The sequence below is a fragment of the Ambystoma mexicanum genome, chromosome 6p (genome assembly GCF_040938575.1).
Source record: "Ambystoma mexicanum isolate Mex_15411 chromosome 6p, UKY_AmexF1_1, whole genome shotgun sequence".
Classification (NCBI taxonomy): domain Eukaryota; kingdom Metazoa; phylum Chordata; class Amphibia; order Caudata; family Ambystomatidae; genus Ambystoma; species Ambystoma mexicanum.
Window position 1 is genome coordinate 140,287,218 of NC_090935.1, and position 22,279 is coordinate 140,309,496.

General features: G+C 44.3%; 1 protein-coding gene across 3 annotated transcripts in view; it reads right to left on the reverse strand.

Annotated features, from left to right (window-relative positions):
- Positions 1 to 22,279, reverse strand: part of GALT (galactose-1-phosphate uridylyltransferase) — a 784,930-nt gene that overhangs the window by 13,012 nt on the left and 749,639 nt on the right. For 2 of the 3 annotated variants that reach the window (XM_069626825.1, XM_069626826.1), the window contains exon 10: positions 2,383 to 2,537. The exons of the other annotated variant lie outside the window; for it this stretch is intronic. In XM_069626825.1, coding sequence (XP_069482926.1) covers positions 2,383 to 2,537 — 155 coding nt within the window. The remainder of the gene's footprint in view (positions 1 to 2,382; positions 2,538 to 22,279) is intronic. 3 annotated transcript variants of the gene reach the window in all.

Genomic DNA, 22,279 nt, shown 5'->3' on the forward strand with positions numbered 1-22,279 from the left:
TTGCCATAGATTGGTCAACATTAGAGGCCCTCCTCTGGAGAAGGGCCCTGCACCTGCCCAACTCAATTCAATGGCCGCGATAAGGCATGAATTTGGTCTGTTGCCTGCTGGTTCTATGGTTGAATGGAAAAGTTTGCAAACATATGCTTTAACATTGGCTCCCCCATATGCATCATTGTACATAAAACTGGGTCAAGAACTCACCAAAGCTATCTGTAAACCATTAGTGGCCTGGAATGTAAATTGTGAGCTGATATTAACAAGGATTGATTCTTCAGCTGTGGAACTTGTTAGTAACCCCAACAAGGTGAAATGTAAGCTATATACAAATGAATGGTTAAAAGACAGGATGATTCTGATGAATTACCAATGTTTCAATGACCACTTTGAACACAATATAAAAAGCTTTAACATCTTGTCTTCTTACCTGAGAAAGCACCCGTCCAGGGACTTTCGAATGACAGCCATGAGACGAAGAATTAATTCATACTTGACAAAGGAGGTTCAAGGTTCACGAGAAGGCCTGGCTCCCAGTTTGAGATGATGTTGCTTCTGTAACTAGGTGCAGGAATCACTACAACACTTATTTGTGGGGAGTGCCCTAAAATGGCACAACTCCGACACGAGAAATTGGATAGATGTAGCTATAACCTCGGGGACATACATGAGGACCACTTATGGATACGTATTTTAAACCTGAATGAAATAAATCTCTTGATTGCAATTTTTGAATTTCTAGAAAAAATCATATCCCCTGACTGTTGAACTAAAATGATTTTATTTAATTTATTTATTTTGCATTTTTAAAGCGCTCACACAGCCCGCAGGCATCGAGGCGCTATTACAGGAATTGTTTGTTTTTTACTTAAGTAATTGTTTTTTCTTAGTTGCGTATTTATAACGCGCTTAAATACCCAGAGCTTTCTAAGCGCGGACCCGGGGATCGAACCTGTGTTGCTTCATGTCGTCTTGCTTCCAAGGCGCGCACGTTGCTGCTGAGCTATCCTCCCTGGATGACATTTTATCCTGTTTTTTAAGGTGTATTTTGTCAATTGAAATAATGTGTAAAATGGATGTATATATGTTGATGACTTGGGTGAAAGGTTTTAAATATTAAACAAATGCTCAATAATGTAATTTAAAAGCGGATATAGATTGAGGGTGGGAGGAACCAGCATGGCTTGAAAGGTAAAGGAGAGTTTGTGTGGTGAGAGCTGAGAGAGGCAACAAGCTGGGTAAAGCAGATAGATTTCGCGGTTTCTAGGGAAGGTGCAAGTTAGAGGGCCTTTTTGTATGTTGTAAAAAATGTAGGTGTGCAAGATTTATTCCATCTGCGAAGGCGGAGTCGCATTGTGGGTTTTGGTTTTGAGCAGGTGGATTTCCAGGGTGATCCACGGTTGGAGGGTGAAAAAGTGTGAGAGGGATATTGGTGTTTGAAGGGAGGCACAGAGGTAGGATGAAGCCCCCGGAATGCTCGCTCAATACAGGATTCCTGGATTGGAAAGCAGGTTAACATGTGAAAATCTGACCTCAGGTATACAGGGGTGGGGTTCGGGGGGGTTAGGAAGTTAGTTATGTACTACTATCTAGAAACAGAGAGACGGGTGGGAAACCAGTTAAAGGACAGAGACATTGAATTGTATATGGTACTAGTCAGATGGGGGAAGGGCTGGTAGTAAGGTCAGATGAGGGAGGAAGGAAGGAAGACAAGTCAAGACAGTTGCCTTTGATGTAAGTAAGAAGATTATGCAGAAAGGTCGGAGAGAGAGTCAATTTGAATTGGTGGGGGGGACATTTTTGGAAGTTTGAAATCAGTCATAATGTGCTCCTTGTGAAAAGATGTTAAAGTATGTCCTAAAGCAACATCATGCATGTTCTAAAATGTCATCAGCAGTCAAACAGTAACAACTTAAAAATACTTACTAACAGACATTGGCTACAAACTGCTGTAGTCTAAATCTGTACCCTCAAAGCCCTTGTGTTGAGGGTGGGGAGGGTTAGCAGGGTGGAGAGGGTTTAGAGCCACTCCATTGAAAATATTAAACAAGACAGGAAAAGAAATCCGCAAAATATAGGAAAATAGTTATTTAGTGAATATTTCGGGGTGTAACGGTTAAAGGGAGTTGCTGAGTGTTATAGTAGCACAATACATGAATTTAAGATTATGTGAAATGCAGATTTGTTAGGTTTTAAATTAGCTAAGGGAGTCAGCTAAACCCCAACAAAACATTGTGTAGGAACGAGGGAATTACTTACCGTGCTAAACTGTTTATCTATAGTATGTGGGTACGATTGGCAAGGAGGACCCAGAGGTTTTGGACAGATTGCACTCTGCAAACTATATTTGACAAATTATCAAAATGTCCCCTGTTATGGCCTCACCTGCTCTGGGGTCAGGTCCCTCTGGGCTTGTGCCAGCATCTCATAGCCTACCATAAACTTCCGTACAGTGGCTGAGCGGAGCAGAGGAGGGTAGTAATGAGCATGAAGCTGCCAATGGCTACAGTCATCCTCGAGGTGAGGTCCTGTGGGAGCACCTAACATAGGGAAAGGAATAAATGGTTCACCATCAAAGTGGAGTTAGCAGCAGACAAAAGAAGTCCATATAAAGAACAAAATAAAATATGTGATATTAGGTGTTACATGTATAAAGAGTAAAGTAATTGCCCACAAGATCACCAAGGGGCGTTCTATCATCTGAAACAAGGATAAGACAAGGTATTTTATAAGACTAGACATTCATCCCATACTGCACGGCTTCTTTTTATATTTGTAAATCAATTTCGATATCAGCGCGTCAAATTTCCGAATAGGATATCCCTGTATTTTAAACAAACTACCTCAGGAAAAAAACCACAACAGGTTTGCAAAAATCTTTTGCAATATTTTTCCCACTCAGTCAAAAAGGTCACAAGAAAGATATTATGTAAACATCAAGCAGCCCAATTTTTTTTTTTTAAACGAAACATAATAAATTCAGTAAATAATCATTACAACTACATAACTTAATATAACAGGCTACACAATAGCATTTTGTAAAAAGAGGAAACAAAACAGGAAGAACAAATGCCCTTAGAAGCAGGTATATGCAAGGCTTTCAAATGTCTACAGAAATCTGGATTTACTATAGTACTACATGTACTATACAGAGAGGAGGCCAAAAGCATAAACAGCAGGGCGGATCAACATTGCTATACCAGAACCAATCAACGTCTGGATCCATAAACGCTTATAATTAGCCATCTGCTTTTTATTCTCAAATGTTAGTTAGTAGCATCATCTACGTTCTTTCAGTATGATGCCACAACCAGCTTTCCTCTCACTTGTGTATTGTTCCTCTAGTTTCTTATGTTGAAGCAATGACCTTGTGCATATTTGCCATTCCCAGGTTCTATTGGCTATTGTTTGGTGTACGAGTTTCAGACAAACATGTACCATCGCTCTTCATATTTGTTCTTTCACTATGGCATTAGGTAGTTCGTACTGTGACAAATCTGGACTATTCCCAGAGGGGAGTGGGATGAATCCTGCACAGTCATCACTGATGCTCAGCCTAAAGTCTCCTCCCATGTGGCCGGGGGAAGGCAGTCAAATTATGAGGGAGGATCAAATGCGAGGAGTGTCTATCAAGGAGAAGTGGTGACTCCTTAGGAGAGACCCAGTATTCGTCTGTTTGTAAAGATGAAGATCCTATAATCCCCAAGTACCTGATGCAATGTTGTCATTGCGCAAGTACTTCCCCTGTTAAAATCCAAAGAACATCATATGAAAGAACACCTAAACAGAATAAGTTTTACACTTTAGGAATTCATGGGTCACATGTGATGTCCCCTGATTAGAATGGTTCTGTCCTGGGTAAAGACGCAGACTAGTTGTTTACCGAATCATCAGCTGTGCGGGAGATTAAAAAATGGTGCAATTTGCCATGCACAGGAGAGTGGAGAGGAGAGGAGGAAGTCGTAACAGTTTGAAGGAAGGAGCAGGAGCGGAAAGCCATGTAGGATGCAGAGCGGAAAGGTACTCCGAGGCGAGCCATCCTGAAGGAGGACGACGCTCATGGGCACCCACCTGGAGGCATTGCATACTGGAGGAGAGAGACGAGAGACGCAGGTGGAAGTCAGCTGCTGCTGGACGAGACGTTCTTGCGGAACAGCAAAGGTTTCATTGGCAGGGGCGCGAGAGACCGCTGCGGGAACCAAGAGAGATTCTGTGCACTTGGGGAAACCAGCCCAGCAACGGTCCTCTGTTACTACACGTTAAACCAGTGAGTCAACCAAAAGGAGTTGCGGGCCCGGGACATGTTATTAAATTGAAGGACACTTAAAGAGACAAGTTGAATACCGTAGAAAGAAAGGGCAAAAGGGTAAAATTCTCCTCACAGGAAATGTCGGTTTGGTGAAAACTGGAACCCGCATTGCCACCAGCCAAGAGACTTTGAAGAAGAGAAAGAAAAGGCAAATAGGGTGCAATTCTCCTCAGGTGAGATATCATTTTGGGGAAACCTGGAACCCACATTGCTATAAGCAAAGAAACAGGCAAACATTGTTCAATTCTCCTCATATGAGATGTTGGTGTGGAGAAACCTTGAAAGAACATTGCCACAAGCAGAGAGACATTAAAAGTTGTATCAAGCAGAAACCATTTCTGGCAGGCGACTAGACTAGGAAAAGAACAGTTGAGTGAAGAAGTTTTAGTTACTTACTTGTAACTGAATTTCTCCAGCATTGGTATCTTTCATAGATCCACATGCTTGAATATTCCCCTTCATCAGACTGGGAATCCTTGGTGATTTAAATAATTATTAAAACATTTAATATATATACATTATTTCCATAGAAATCCAATGCCCCTTATGGCCTATGAGCCATTCACTTGTGTAGTCCCTCCATCTCACTTTGGTCTTTATTGCCCTAACCAATTAGGTGGCAGGGTTTAAGCTCTGCCCCTGGCAGCCATTTTCAGATTTTGAGCCATAGAAGACTACAGATAGGATGGCTGCAGGAAGAGGGAGCAGCCTCTCAGGGGAGGTGGGCACATGTGAATCTATGAAAGATACCAATGCTGGAGAAATACAGTTACAGGTAAGTAACTAAAACATCTCCAGCATTAGATCTTTCATAGATTCAGATACTTGAATAGAATACCAAGCAGTTAGGCCATGCCCATACCATATGTACATTCTGCAGATCCTTCTACTCGCCTTACTATACAACAAATAACAGGTTAAATTACCAGGGAAGGCAGGAAGAGAAGGATGCTCCTACCTTACGCAAAGAGATGGCGAAGAACCGCTTGTCCCACTGCCGACTCTTTGCTGGTATCTTCTGCCAGGCAGTAATGTTTGGTGAACGTATGCAGAGTGCTCCAGGTTGCAGCTCTGCAGATGTCTTTCAATGGTACTCCAGTGTGAAAAGCAACCGGAGCTGCCCTTCCTCTGGTTGAGTGAGCCGAAGGCGATCTAGTAAGTGGATCGTCTTTTGACTGATGGAAGTGGCTGATACATTGGGAAACCCAACGTTCCAAACTTTGCTTTGAAATGTGCTGTCCTTTAGTCCGGCCAGCGAATGCTATGAAGAGTCTAGTCGAGGAGCGGAATTCTTCAGTTCTCTAGATGTAGAACTTTAGGACACTTTCAACATCGAGTGAGTGTAAGGACCTCTCCGCATTGGAAGAGTAATTCATGAAAAAGGTAGGAAGTACGATGCGCTCGGTGAGCGTCATTTAAGACAGTACCTTGGGTAAAAATGTCTGGTGCGTCCTTAGTATGACACGGTCTCTAAGAAACAAGGTGAAAGGAGGCTCTGAAGACAGGGCTTGCAGCTCGCTAATCTTCCTGGCTGACGTAATAGCTACTAAGAAAGCAGCTTTCCAGGATAAACATTTTAAGTCACACCTGTGAATTGGTTCGTATCGTGGCTCCATGAGCGCTGCTAGAACCGTGTTCAGGCTTCATGAAGGAACTGGTGAAGGAGTTGGCGGAAAAGTATGCATCAATCCTTTTAAGAATATTTTGATAGCCGGTTTGGTGAGTAGAGATTGTTGACCTGGGTTAGTCATGTATGCCGATATGGCGGATAAATGCACCTTGATGGATGAAAGGGAAATCCCTGCTTTCGCTAGGTGCAACAGGTACAGTAGTATTTGTTCGATGGAAAAAGAGAGCGGGTTAACTGAAGATGTTTCACACAGTTGGTAAAACGGGTCTATTTCCGAAAGTAGGTTGTTCGTGTAGAAGGGGCCCTAGAGGCCTTCATTACGTCCCAGCATTCGACAGGAAGATTCAGATCGATTAATTTCCATTGCTCAGGAACCATGCATGCAGTGACAGGCTTGCTGGGTCGTGGTGTAGCACCTTCCAACCATATTGCGTTAAGAGGCTCTGATGAGCTTTGAGGCGAATTGGAGGGCATTGAGACAGGTGATGCAGGGTTGGATACCAAACCTGGCTAGCCCAATCCGGTGCTATCAGGATCATCGAGCAGGCCTGTTCTTTCAGTCTGCGTAGCACTCTCGATATGAGTGGGATAGGAGGGAAGGCATAAAGGAATTTTCCCTTCCAGTCCACTGAGAAGGCGTCCCCCATCGAGAGGCGTTCCGGATACCTGGAGGCGAACCTTTGGCATTTTTTGTTGACCTTGGTGGCAAATAGGTTGATCTGTGGACATCCCCACACGTGGAAAATCAGCCGGGTTTCTGCTTCATCCAGCTCCCATTCGTGGGATGCTGAATAATCTCTGCTTAACTTGTCAGCCAGGACATTGTCCACTTCCGGTAGGTGTTCCGCCTTGATGTGGACCTTGTGATGCAAAGCCCAGGTCCATAGCTTTTGAGCCTCTTGCGATAGCAATTCCGACCTTGTTCCCCCTTGTTGGTTTGTGTAGTGCATCGAGGTTGTGTTGTCTGTTTGAACGGTCCCCACCTGCCCTGCCAGTACCGGCAGGAAGGCTTTCCGTGCCCATCTAATTGCCCTGAGCTCTAACACATTTATGTGCAGCTGAGATTCTTGGGTGGACCAAGTGCCTTTGGTTTGTAGATCTGCTAGGTGTGCTCCCCAGCCCGGTAGCCAGGCATCCGTCCTGAGGAGAAGGGTTGACGTTGGAGCCTGGAAAGGCATTCCCCGTAGCAGGTACTGTGGTAAGTTCCACCATCGGAGGGCTTTGTGAAAGGCCGCTGCTAGTTGTATGGTATCTTCCCATGAGCCGATTGCCTGCTTCCATTGGTGGTCCAGGGTCTCTTGGATTGGCCTCAGGTGCAGCCTGCAATTTGGTATGAGGAATATGCATGAGGACATCATGCCCAGAAGAGATTTGAGGGCGCGGACCGTGGTCGCCCCGTTGCTTTGAAACCATGAAGAGCGTTGAATTAGTGCAGATATTCGGTCCATTGACGGTCTTACTCTGGGTATGCTGGTAGTTGATTTCTGCCCCCAGAAACAGCACTGTCTTGTTTGGACGGGCAGGATTTCTCTTCGTTTATCGAAAAAACCAACTCCTTCAAGAGTTTTGTTCTCTCCACCGCGGCACACGCCAGTCTGAGTGAGCGGGCCCTTATGAGCCAATCGTCTAAATATGGGAAGTCTTCCGTTCCCGACCTTCTGAGGTATGCTTCCACAGTGCCAGGCACTTGGTAAACACTCTTGGTGCTGATTTTGGCCGAACGGGAGGACACAGATCTGAAAATGTGACTCCCCTACGGAGAACCTAAGGAATTGCCTGTGGGCAGGATGAATGGGAATGTGGAAATATGCGTCCTCCAAGTCGAGGGTGGCCAGGAAGTCGTGTTGGTTGAGCCACGGGAGAACGTTCTGAAGAGACGTCATCTTGAATTTGATGTGCTTGATAAACTTGTTGAGAGCTTTCAAATCCAGAATCAGTCTCCACTCACTATTCTTTTTCTTCACCAAAAAGAACCGGGAGTAGAAGCTTCTTCCCCTTTGTCGGTATGGTACCGGCTCTATAGCTGCTTTTAGGAGTAGCTTGTGAACCTCCAGCATGACCTGCTTCTGATGATGCACTTTGCGTGGAACGGGGCAAGGAACGGAGGTTGGTCCAGGAATTCAATGGTGTAACCTTCGCGGACACATGTAGCAACCACTTGTCTGATGTTATTTTTAGCCAACGTTGATAAAAACGGCTTATTCTCCCACCCACCGGGGTGCGTCGTGAAAGAGGAGGAAGATGATAGTCAGTTTTGCTTGCTCTGGCCCTTGGCGTGGTTGGAGCCACACTTGCCCCTATGGGTGTACCTATTTGATAACTGATGGTATCTGTCTTGAAAGGTGTTATGTTACTCTGCATTTTTTGATTGTAGGAGGGGCGGCTCACCTATATTTTGAGGTTGCACCTCGAAAAGGCTGAAAGGATCTATGATCTTTGTCTTTGTCCTTAAGGGAACTGATGGCACGTGCCGTATCAGTATCAGCTTTAATACCCTTGAGATGGTCATCAATCTTTTTACCAAAGAGGTTTTGCCCATCGAAGGGCATATCTAAGATCTGAGCCTGAACCTCTGGTCTAAAGTTCGTAGCCTTCATCCAGGCTTACCTTCTCAAGACTGTACCATGGGCCATTTGTCTGAAACCCAACTTGCTATGTCAACAGCTGTGTCGATCATATGGTCGGAGGTGGCCTCGCCATCCAATATGATTTCTTTGGCTTCTTCTTGCAGGTATGCAGGCAAATGCTTGGTCAGTTTGGATATACAGAGCCACAGCTCATGGTCCAGCCGTGCCGTCATGGGCAGAGCGTTTCCAGCCCTGGTGGTGAGAGAGGCAGAAGATGATACCTTCCGGACCATGGCCTCCAATTTACGCCATTCTTTGTCCTGTGAACCTTTTCCTGGCTGCAACCGTTATGACGGAATCGGGTGTGGTATGCCCTCTTAGGCATAATGGTGCTGTGTCCGGTGCCTTGTACTTCTTCTCCGGCCTTGAAACGAGGGCCGGTGTGGACAATGGTGTAGCCAAAGTTTTTGCTCCAGTGTCCTATATAGTGTCCAAAAGAGTGATTGTAGTGACTGTTCTTGTACGTTTGTCTCTATGTTCATAGAGCACCGATTTTTTCTCTTCTGATGCAACTTGTAAATTAAAGGGGTCCGCCGCTTTACCAATTATGGTATGAAAAGACACTAGATCATCTGGTGGTGAAGCATCTCCTCGGGAGTCCTTACTAGGCTTCTCTACAATGTAATCATCCCACTCGCTCTGCACGTCTGGCTCCTGAGTAACCTCCCCTTCTTCAGGGTCTAAAAAATCCCTGAAAGGATCTTCTTGCCAGTCAGAAATGGATGCGGTGCATGGGACTATGGTGGGGTTCCTTGTGGGTGGTCTCATAGAATCCCTTGTGGGTGGTCTTGGCGTAGGGGATGATCTAGAAGGGGAGACCCTTGTCAGTGAAACACTGAGCGTCCTGCTCCTGGACCTGCGGAGAGGTTCCGGCGGGCGGGCTCTCTTCTGAGGTCTGCTCCTGGTAGGGGAGCTTCTTGGGGAATTATGAGGTGGTGAAAACTGCCTTCGAGGAGATCTTTCCACCGGTGTAGAGGATGTCTCTGACGTCCATTGAATTCATCAATGATCCTCTGCATCAAAAGCATGAGTTCTGGATCATATGGGTCTGTGGGTTCCCCTGGAGTGGGATGCCAGGGAGGACTGTTCTCCTTGGGAGTGATGGTCGATTGCTCAGGAATAGGTTTGGAATCCGAGAAATCCTCCTGTAGGATATCAGGAAGTTCTGCCATTTCTTTTAAAGGAGATAGTTGAGCTTATATTGGGAGAATGAGGTCTATGTAGGCCTGTGTTCATTGGTCCGAACGACTCGTTTTCCTTGGAGGGCGTGTCAGGGATATCTGTGGACGGTGCCTTAAACTTGTTATTCCCCGTCGACGAGGGGTCAGTAGTCGTCGATGGTTTGGACTTCGTCGACGAGGATGTCGTCGCTGAGGGTTTTGTGGACGACAAGGGAGTCATCGACGGATGGTGCTCCTTGAGTGTCGACGATAGCTTCGTTGACAAGTGGTGAGATTCTTTCCTCGATGATTGCTTGGAAGTGGCCGATTTCGACGACAATGACTTAGTCGTGGACACGAGGATTGAAGAGTCATCGTTGACGTCTTGGCTTTCATCGACAGTTCAACAGTTTACTCAAGCTTCTTTCCACAGAGAAGGCCCTTCTTTTTGATGTTTGCCTGTATGAAGGCTTCACAGACAGTACAGGGGCTGTCTTAGCTGATTCTTCATCAGAAGAGTGTCCTCTGTATTACAAATGTAGAAGGAGTCTTCTATGTCTGTCCTGGAGAGTTTTGTTAGAAAAAGTCTTACAAATATCACATTTGTGAATTTCATGCGGATAGAGACAGTAAATGCACTGCTCATGAGGGTCTTTCATGTAGACCAGCTTCTTCTTGCATCTAACACAGCCCCTGAAAAGGGAAGGCTTCTTGGTAGTAGATTCCTCTGACATGGTGAGAAGAGAGGATTCACTCGACGAATTCTGAGTGGAAACAAGTGTTTTCTGGGCCCAGAAACACAGTACAGGAAGAGTTTGATCAGGAGATCAAGGTAAAGCTGTTTTTGAGAAACCATTATAAAGCTAACAGCAAAGAAAAATCGAAAAGCTCAGCGAGCTGAGGATTCTCTCCAGTCTGTTAGACTGAGGTGAAAAATCTAAAGATGGCTGCCGGTGGCGGAGCTTAAACCCTGCTACCTCATTGGTTAGGGCCATAAGGACCAAAGTGAGGTGGAGGGACTACACAAATTAATGGCTCATAGGCCATAAGGGCAATCTACATTCCTATGGAAATAATGTATATATTAATTTTTTTATAATTATTTAAATCATGGAGAATATTCAAGCATCTGAATCTATGAAAGATCCAATGCTGCAGAAGAAACCATTCCTAGCACGCAAGTAAACCATGACAGAAAAAGTTGTGTGGCGTGCAAAACATTCCTGGTAGGCGAGTAAACCAGGAAAGGAACAGTTGGGTGAAGGAGAAAACTTTGTCGTTACAGTGTTGTGGAAATACTTGCTTTTTTACCCTGATAAACTATTGTACAACAAGAGACATTAGTTTTGCCATTCTGAAAAAAGTATTCTATAAGGGAAACTTTTACTTTAACCTCCTGATAAAAACATTGTATGAAAGAGGTACTTGTATTAATATCTTGAGAAAAGTATTATATTGAAAAGACGTGTCATCCCTTCATTCCATCTTAAAAAGAATATTTTATGAAAGAAATAGTTGGTTTGGTTTTGAACAAGTGTTTTATGGAAGATACATTTACTTTGTCAATTTGATGGATGTGTTGGATGAAAAAGACATTTTTCATTCAACTGAATAGAATATGGTAGGAGCAAAACTCTTTCAAAAGTCTTCCTGAATTTAATCAGGGGAAGGGAATCAAACCCAGGACACAAGGATTACTTCATTGGCATTATAATGGTGAACTCTTGCACATTTTTGTTGAACTGGAAACAGAGGCATTTACATTACACATGTTGGTTGTAAATGTAGGTTGTATATGTATATGTATTAGTCTGAGAGTCAGATATATTTGGACACAATGTCAATTTTCTTTAGTTTTAGTTTGCTAAGTAGGAAGACTCTTGTTAGGATAGGGACACATAGGCTGTTATCCAATTCCTCTTTATTTTTAATAAAAAGAAAGATGTTGAGAAAATTACAGTTTTGCGTCCGTTTTTCATTTCTGAAACACGGTTGTTACCCCTTACCCCTATTTTGGACTCTCCCAATAGTGATCTTTTCAGTCGCTTTGGCTTCAGGTAATGCTGAATCTCACCTGAGCGCCACAGGAAAAGAGCAGCAGCACACCCTTTTTATTTGTGATGATGTTTTGGACTCTCTATATTGACACCCTTTCAATCTCTTTGGCTTCAGGTAATGCTGGATCCCACTCAAAGGCCACAGTCACAGGACAACCCACCCATTTTGTTTGTGATGACATCCATAAAAAGACTACAAACCTTAAATGGAGAGGAGAGAATCCTACACAGATGAGAGCCTCTAACAGGAGGAAGCCCTGGATGGGTGGAGCCATGCTAGACCACAGAGCCTGCGGTAACGTGAAGAGCGAAAGAATCATTAGGAAGACGCCAGAAAGCTGGCTCCCTGGCTGACCCCGAAGTCAAGGTTGGAAGAGAGACATAGAAGGTAGAGAGCCCATCTCGCCTGGTGGCATGACCACACGTAAGCCGAAGGCGGCCTGGGACCTGCTAACGGCTGCTGGGACCAAACCACAGTGGAGAAGTAGGATCCCTGATCTCTGCATAACTGATCTCCACATAAGAAGTGCAAAAACTGCCGAGCTGGGCAGACTAAGGGAAGCAACAGCTCATGAAGAAGTAACGCCATTGAGAGGGGCGAACCATGGTATCAGTAGCTGGGAGAGCTACAAGGATTATGAGAACCCGGAAAACCTGAACAGGCAGACACCCTGCCGAGGCCCTGATAAAGCAAAACTATCAGAGGGCCAGAGGACTCTGGGGAGCCCTGGAAACAAAACATAGTGAACAGGACTGGAAGGCAAGAGAAACTGGAGCCTTTGCGAGTTCAAAAGCAAGACAAGGACACTGTCAAGCACCAAGTGAGAAATGGTGGAATTGTGTTGAGAAAAGAGAACCATATGGAATCTTTGTAAAAGACTTAAAATTGGCATACAGAACCTGATTCGAGTCTGAGGATTCTAATGCCAGAAATTGACAACTTGGTGTAAAGAAATACAGAACTTGAAGAACTTGGAAGAAACTGATTAACCTTTCGAAAAGAGAACCAAAACATAACAACCCTTTAAAACCTTCTACTTGGAAAAGAGATCAAGTGTTGGGCCAGGCAGAGGCCCAAGGCAGAGAATATTGCTCCGGCCTCCTCCTGTTAAGTTTCCTTAAGTGGTATTGCAAGTTAGCTGAAAAGGATTTGGATAGGGCTTTTTCTTTTATGAAATTTGACAAGCACAATTAGTTTTAGTTTGTTAGGCAGCGATCTTCCCTTATAGCGGTAGGCGCTAGATAGGCGTTTTTATTTTATTTTAAATAAACACCCTTGTACATGCCAGTACTTAGTCTGACTCCTTTTTGTTTGCCACATTACCTCGACACAAAGTTGATAATTGCTGCAAACTCGGTTGCTTTCCATGGCAGATGTAGCTTGTTTTGAATATTCCGAGAAGGCAATAGCCAATGGGCTTTGGAGAAGATCTAGCATAACTGAGCCCTTGAAATCCAGTGAAAAAACCTTAGTTAATAAGGAGTTAAGATGATCCATTTTATTGCAGCAAAACCCATGAAATTCGGAGGGTGTGGAAAGCAACTGGCATCGCCCCAGTCCTGTTATTCAGCCAATAAGTACATACATGACATCACAGCAGGGATGAACTATGATATAAAAAGTGAGAGTATAGGGGACATCTAAAAAGTGATTAAAAATGTCGACCACAGCGATTCGACCAAACTGGCCACTTCTGAAAATGACAGTGTAACCACTGTGAGAAACCTAGGGGTGTTCTCCCATCGAGACATGAGAGTCCTCTATTCAGGTGGCCATGGGAGGGCCATTGCTTTTGGATCCCAACCCTAGGGGTGGACGTGCGTGGGAGGATCACCTGGGTAGGGGAGCCCGGGGTTGTCTTAGTAGGAATACCCCAGGTGAGACACGGTATTCTGATGGGACAATAGAGGAGGTTCTGGACGCCTTCATGGGATATATGTTGATTCCCACAACTCTTAACCAGGTGTCATGATCTTTGATTCCAATCCTATCATTTAAGACCCACGAGGGAGAAAGAAACATGTCAGTTGCCCAAGACTGGGAAGGAAGATGACCCAAATAAAACAAGAACAAAGTTCTTGTGTTAAGATCCATTCAGCCTTTACTTGTCAAAGTTACAAAGAATACCCTCAACACCACTGTTTTGACAATCAACCCACAGACATAAGCGAGGTGGCAACCATTCCCTTCAGTAAAGACAAGATTAGAAGATGTTCCTATACTCAATGTCAACTCCCTAAAAAGGTAACAGGAAATCAATCTAATCTCCAATCCCATTACACTTCACATCCCTCTCCCTCAGCTTTCACAAGGCCTTTCCAATCACACCCCATCTCTCCCTCCCATTTCCAACAAATACTGAGATTGAGGAAAATGCGAATAGGATCAGTCAAGATTACCCATAGAAACAACATGGAGAAAGTAAGTGAAACCGACTATAGAAAGAACTCAAGTTGTCCCACTAATAAAGTCAGGCAAGGTCAGGCATTTTATAATGACCACTCACACCTGACTCCACTTGACTGTTTGTTCAACTATATAAAGGTGTGGTGTTTCACAGAGTAGAGAGTGAGCTGGGGAGGTTGCCTGGACCAGAGAGGGCAAGGTGCAGAGAGCAGCAGAAACTGAAGCCTGGAGGAGGATGGGGTGCCGAGATGCTGGCCCTGTGTTTGGAAGGGGCTGTAGCATGGCTAGAGAGCTGTATCTCCAAGGAGCCGGTGTGAGGCACCCTGCATCCTGTTATTGGCAGTCAGAAAAGTGCTTGTTCCCTTGGAACATGTGCCTGTCCCCAGGGTATCTGAGGGGCAGGTGGTGAGACCATGACCTCAACCCCAACCCTGTGTATCCAGAGGGACCGATCATCGCGGTGACGCTGCCCTGTGAGTCTCATGTCAGTGAGAGAGAAACTTTGGAGCTTGTGATTGACTGAAGCAGAGCGAGAGAAAGACACAGTTGTTAAAGCGGCACTGAATGGGAAAGTGAGAGAACGCTTGTAGTGGAAAAGCGAGAGAAAGCTTGTAAAGTAGCACAGAGCAGTAAAGTGAAAGAAATTAGAAGCTTGTAAAGCGGCACAGAGCAAAAAGGTGAAAGAAGCGAAATACAGCTTGTAGAGCGGCAAAGAGCTGAGAAGTGAAAATACAGAAAAGACAGAAAGCACAAGAAAATAGATAGACAATAAGAAGGTGCACGAGAAAACAAGGAAAGCGCAAGTGTGCACGAGAAAGCAAGAAAAGTGCAAAGAAAAGGCGCTAGCTGCGCAGACGGAAAGTAAAGACATTAAGAAGGTGCAAATGTGAACGAGAAAGCAAGAAAGGTGCAAGTGTGCACAAGAGAGCAGGAAAGCTGCAAGTATGCACAAGAAGAAAGCAAAGGAACCAGGAGAACAAGAAGGGATGCAGGAAGCACCTGAAGGCTAAATGTAAAAAAAAAAAAGAGCAAGCAAGTAATAAAGAGAGGGATACAGATCAGAGTGGCCACGCCTAGGAGAAGTAAAGAACCTGGCGTTTCGATAGTCTCTGACTTTATCCCCACAAGTGAAATGTGTATGAAAGAACTGTATAAAAAAAGGAAAGGTACATCCTGAACTTGGGTCTAAAACACCTTCGCTTGGGGAAGGGTAACCTGAGAGGCCTGAGCTGAGCCTGTGTTTGAATCCAGGAGGGCCTGTGAAGTGTGTGTGAAAGAACTGTATGTAAAAGGAAAGGTTCATCTGGACCGTTAGGCAGAATCCTGTGCAGTGCCCTTAGGGACCTCTACACACAATTAAGACCACAAGTGGCAATACAAGTTCACCTTTGGTACCACAACCAATTCATTCTGTGCACCACAATTCAAGATAAGAACCATTGGTTGACGGACCGGTGTTGGGAAACAAAGACGTTACCGGGGGGACAGATGCAATCACCTTTTGACAGTAATGACGGTTCGGTCTTACTTAAGATACGCGTACCCACGGAAAGAAATGTCACCAGAGTTAAAACACACTTAGCACACGAATCGACACAAGAGTGTTGGGGATAAAACGTTAGATAATACTTTTGTCAAGGCAGATAGAATCAGAGGGCACTTTCCTCAGGCCCGGCTCCAGCAGAGGGGGCAGGCCCCCCAGAGTCAGCCTCTGCCCCACCCTAGAAAGAAGGTGTTATACACCACTGGTAACCGAGGGAGTGGGGGGTGGTTGGCAGGGTCGGACTAGGCCATAATATTGTCTTGGGCACAATCGACAAGTGGCACACAGTTCCAAATGGCTATTCATTCCTTTTTTAACACTGTTTGAATAGTAACCAAGGGGGAGTTTTTTTGATAAAGTGTGGTGCAAGTTGTGCATGTCAAACAATATTTATTCAGTAACACTGGTCAAAACTACTAGCCGCAGAGTGAATGAACTCATCAAACTGGCCCAAATTAGACAGAAAGGTGGCCCACTTTAACCCAAAAAACTGGCCTACACCAGCTTTTCGTGTTTTGGTTTGCCATGCGCCTACTGCCCTATAGGCCAGTCTGAGCCTGGTGGTTGTCACTCTATACATTCCTCAGCCACCTCAGAGACATCATTCTGTGAGGCTGAATTGCAGGAGGCCTAGCCAGGATTTGATTTCTTGCCCTAGACAATGATTTATGCCCCACAGCCATAAAATTACAAATAACCAGGGAGATGGAGGACCATTCACACCTCTAAGTGAGGTAGCACACTTATTCAAGCAGACTGCCTACAACTATTTTCTCAAACATAAAATCACAATTTTGGTTTCTGTAATTTAAAGTATGTTTATTTTTGGTGGGAATATAGTGGTTTTTCACATCATGCTTAATAAAATGGTTAAGTATATCAAACAATACATGATAGGTAAAGTTTCTTGAACACAGATTTCTGCAGAAGGTGTGTCAACTGACTGGGGGCCCTTACAAATTACATTCAAAGTATATATTCTGCTGCATTAACTACTTGAGTATAAGTGAAAAGATAAGGTTGGAAGTAACAAAAATGTAATTCTGAAGGGGAGAGTGTAGTAAAATCAAAAAGTGATAAATGCAAAACTTTTAATTGAACATTACCACTACCGTTGCTCTGTGCAACATTCCATGCCATAATTCGGTAGTATGTCTGTGCGATTAGAGACAGGAACAAGCCATTAGCAAATTACTTTTGGTGCTGCCACCAAAAGGTTCAGTTCAATCTCAGTTGCTAAGCTGTGTTCCATCTGCACTGGAACACAAGCAGCCATATGAATGTTTAGGCCCTGTGGTCTAGCAGTTTCGGAAGGGCTTATGGCATTAGTGACATGGCCAAGGCTGATATGCATACAATGGTATGGAAGGCTGGCCAGAGCAATGCCGGTGGTTCTAATTGATTCAGAGACGTTCTACCTATTAGGTACAACCAGAACACATACCATGCAACACAGATAGGATGGCAATACAATGTGAGGAGAAACACACATCCTATGGGTGTGTCTGGTCATTTAACCACCTAACGACTAGCCATGGCTATGTCAATGCCTCACCACCAAAACCTAACTTTTCTAGAACTCTTTGAGCAAGCTTTATCACAAAGTAACACCAAACGTGTTGCTGTATAGGGCCTGCCAGTGTTATATCTAAGCATTCTTTTGAGTGTTTAATTACTTAGGTGACTCTGTAAATGAGCTCCTGTTGTAGTACATATCCCTTAATGTGTGTCTTCAGCAAGGTGATTTTATAAGCAATATATTTGTCAATGCCTCTGTGACTTGCACTGAAGTCCTGTTTTAAGCAATCACAAAGGCAGCAGTTTTGGCTTGTGTATAGGTATTAGCAGACATTTGTCAGGCAATGTCACTATATGCCAAGTTACTGGCACCATTTTCCAGCTGTTCACTTCTCATGGCCAGGTGGTACCCTTATAGCAGTGCCTGGTGCCTATCCATGCCTAATCAAAAGGCCAAGCTGTTGGCTTTACCAATGCATGTTGGCTTCCGTTTGTCTCCCTAAGTCCAACAAGACCCTTCCTGAAAATGCTAAGGCTAGATTGGCAAGTATTGACCAGTTTCAGATCTTCTCATGCATACTTACCAGTGGGGATCCGACCTAAAAAGAATGTACCTTTGTTTGGAAGCCTAGTCTACTCTGACGGAACGTTTCATGATTCAAACCGATAAGTACTGACTTGATAGCATCATTCTGTTTGAATAAATGTACAGAGTTTGCATGCAAACAGAATATGTCATGTGTGTTGTGGGATTTGTTTGGAAAGTATGATGTAAATCGTGGGTGCTGGGTGTTCAGGCAGTGCCGGAAATGAAACATGAACCCCCGTAAAAATAACAAAAAAGAAGAGCGTTTTCTATAATGTTGCAGGCAAAGTATAAAAGGTGTACCTCTTTATAACTAAAAAGCAGTAAATATTTTCTATTGAGTGCAATCAGAGGTGGATTTAACATTTGGACAAGGAACAAACGCCAGTCCCAAACCTCCCCCCCGCCCCCCTGCTCCCTCCTTCCCCAGGCTCTACTCTCACCCCTCAAATACAAACAGCAGGGCTGATCAGGCCCTACTAGTGAGATCTTATCTTTTTAACATGTCTCAGAGGCAGATTATTTACACAAGGAAGTGATTAGAGATGAGAAAAGGTAAACAGGCAGTGCCCATTGCTGTGGCACTTTAAAAAAGATTATAGAGGGTTTTAAGAAGCTATTTAAGTGTGACTGTCGGGTGATTAGTAAGTAAGCGGATACAGAAAAAGCTGTGTGAAACAATAACCTTGTCATGCATTTCATTTCACTTTGTGTCTGTATAAGATTGTTTGTAAGTTATCATTAATTGCTATGCTGGAGCTTTTAGGCTTCCATTCAGATTGGGGAAAATAAAGCTACAATCATAGGGGATCATTTTCCAGGTCAAGTGGAGTGGAAGAAGTGGTGCTAAATGCATGTAGCTCCACTTTTTATGAGCTTCAGGGTTTTGTATGATTTGACAGGCTAAGTTGGAGAACAGATCAGACTTAAAAAGGTCCCCCTGCCAAATCCGATTGGTATTCCACCCGCATGTATTTTTTTACGTTGGTGGAAAACCAATAGATTCCTATGGGGCCTGCCTGAGATTTTACACCTGGAAAAAGTGGGCAGAGTCCAAAGGAATCTATTGTGGATGGCTCCCACAATCGTTAATTGTGGAAGTGATTTACACTTTTCTAGACACGTAGTGGTAAAGTAAAGAGCAAAGGCGATTTTTGTCTGCATTTTACTCTTTACTTTATCAGTATTTGGTGAAACTAATACGAATTACTGAATGGCCCCTTTTGCAAAAAAGTGCAAACAGGAGAATTCTGATCTGTTCTATTTAGGATTCAAAACAAAATGCCCCCATTGATCTTTTCATCAACATGTTTCTACAATGATGAATACATTGTCAGGTTGGTTTATCATGTGACTTGTGCATTTTTAAAGTAATCTGTATAGAATTTAGTATTATTTTAGGTATTCAATGCCAAACTTCAACGCATATTTGTATCAACTTGAGCTCGGAAGATATGTGTTCAAGTATCTAAATTTCAGAATAGGCGCAAATTATGGATTACCACTTGACCAAAGGGTGTGATCCTGGGCATATTTTTAATTTCACCCTGCCTTTCACCCCACCTTCCCTGTTAAAATTAGGTGCCCCTAACTGTGATTCAGTTCGCATTGTAAGCTATTCCAAAACGCCTCACTCATGGTTTAATAGATGTGCAGCACAGGGATTAGGGCACACACACATCTAACTTTGAAAATATCCGGGCCACATTTATTGAACACAATTGTGTCATTCAATAGCAAATCAGAGAAAACACATCAAACGAAAAGTCATCATGGACAATTGAATATTATACCTAGTATGTACCAGACAATGATGTACAGGGGCACGCCCCACCAGGAGCGATATCAGGGGACCGCAAACCTCTCAACCTGCACTGTCTGCCTCCTGATGCAGCCCTAACAGCCCTATCACTCCCTTTCACTCGCAGCTCAATTAAAATGTGCTGCAGAAATGCAACAAAAAATTACATTGTGTGCTTAAAATGTAATTTTGGACATGAACCATTGATGGGAGACATTCAGAATGGGACTACTGTAGGGGTTCAGTTGGAATGGAGAGGGGGAGGTTGTGGAATGGGTGGGTGAAGGGAGGATTGTATACATGTGTATGTTATTGGAGGATATGTTGCTGTGCTCGAAATATTGTTAAGATCAACAAGAATACCTGTATTGATTTGACATGGTATGTTCTGTTCTTGAAATTTAAAGAAGTTTAAAAAAAAAATGTAATTTTGTAGGAAACAAAATCTATTCCTTGCTTCAGTATTCTGGGTCGGGGGGTCTATCTTTCACAACAAGATGGATGGACCGCAAGCATCTCCTCCGGGGCCTGCTGGGAGTATCTACAGTGCTCAGGAAGGTATTGTTGGGCAGACACCATCCGAGATGGTACAAAGACGGGGGCCTCACTGCTTAGCCCTCTCAGAGGAGGAGGACGAGGCTGAGGCATTGCCCTCCATTCTCCCAATCCAGTACAGGAAAGGCATGCTGGGTGCTGGTGTGAAGAGGTTGGAGGGGAGGTAAATGGGAACGGTGGTTAGGACAGCTGAAGGAAGGGGACTGGACGGTGAAAGGTGAAGGAGGATCAGATGTAACAAAAAGGGGAGAGCAATGGGAAGGGAAGATAGGTAGATTGATGTTGCAACACGATCTTCCTTGCTTCTCTTTTGCTATGTACAGTTTTTTATAGGGGGGGTGCAAATGTATTTTTGCAGATCTGGGAAGACATTTTTTGCTGGATCACGGACCTGCGAAATCTGGATAAACGCCAGCATTTTGTTTAGGGTTCTCCTAAACCGACACCCAATGGAAAGTCAGATGAAAATTCCTGGAGCCGGGCCGGACTTTCCTACAAGTGAATAAAAGTCAATAGGCCTGCGCCAGTGTCAAGTGGACCGGGGTTCCTGTTGTCGAGGATCACACGGTTAGTACAGTTCACGATTCGAGATTGCCAGGAGTACTTTTGGATATTGTCAAAAAAGGAAGCAAAAGTTATAAGAGGAAGGAAGATAAGGACAAGCCTTTGGTGAGGAGAAAGGGCTTCACCCCAGTTCCTTGAGGTCGAACACAGTACCTTATTCAAGTGAAGAAGAGCTGGTGCTATGGCAGTTATTCCTGTCAGTTCCTGGAGACTCACGGTTCCTGTGGCTTCAGTCGTGGGCACAAGAAGGACGGCGTATGGAGCGATCTGCCCTACCCAGGGATGAAGCCAGCAGCAGCAAAAGCTGTGAAAAAAACAGTGAATAAAAGGTGCGCTCCTTTAAAAACAGGAGAGGCTCTTCAGATGGCTATCCGGACCACTACAGCTGTGTGCAGCGATTTCAACAAAGAAGAGGATCCTCTGCCTGTGGAAGATGAGCTGGTTGATCCCACCAGGCTCAAGGGAAGAAGACTCCGGACTGGATCTTCTCTTGTCGTTGAAAGGTAGATAGCTCAGGACTGCACCAGGGCTCCACCGGGAATCAGTAGTTGCAGCAGCCGTCTTCTTCTCGACTTCTCTTGGGTTCCTTGCCGTTCCAGTGGCGACTCTGACTTCCAGCCTGGCTGTCAATCACACAGCAGGGGGCGGCGGTGTTGTCCGGCCCAAACAACCACCTCAGCCAATCACGACAAAGTGCGACTTGGGTTTCCAAGGATACCCTGTGCAGGGAGTGACTACACCCCTCCCTCACATTCAGCCCACCTAGACACCCAGGCGCCAAAAGGAGGGCTTCTTGAGAGAAGCCTGCCAAATGAAGGTGAACAAAGAAGGCAAACCTGGTTTGCTGCGCAAAGTAAAACACAAGAAGGACTTTAACAAAAACAAATGGCGAATAAACCCGACAGGAGCCAAAAGAAAGAGCATTTGGTCAAGCTGTTTATGTTCGAGGCTAATATGATAGCCTGGAACAGTACCATGTTTCTGCAATATAATCGCGGTAGAAAAGTTAAGGTAGATACCACTGCCACCAGCCAAGTCTAAATGTTAAAAGAGCAAAACAAAGCTCAGAGAGGCACAGGCAAAAAGGGATAGGAGTTAACCCTTTCCAGTACTCCATGTAAGATGGGGTGTACTGGATCTGTATTTTTAAATGACTATGTAAAGGAAATGGCAACTTTACCTGTTTTCTGGGGGACAGTAGTCAGCCCCAGAAAAATTGAGTCAGTGGGAAGTCTCAAAGACAACCCTGTGTTACTGCACTGAAGGTGCTGTGTAACACACATAAAAGTGGGGCTCATGGAGTGGCGTCCTCCTATGTCCACGATCACACAAACAGTAAAAATTCTCATGGCAAAACACATGTAAGAGTGGGAAAAAGGCTCACACTCTTATCAAGTAAACTCCAGAAATCCAGCAAAGCTATTGGGGGACTCACTAGGTGAGGGAAATTAGCCATAGAATGAGAATTCTCCCTAACACTCACCCCCCCCAGACTAAGGTATAGGAGGATTTAATCCACTCCTGG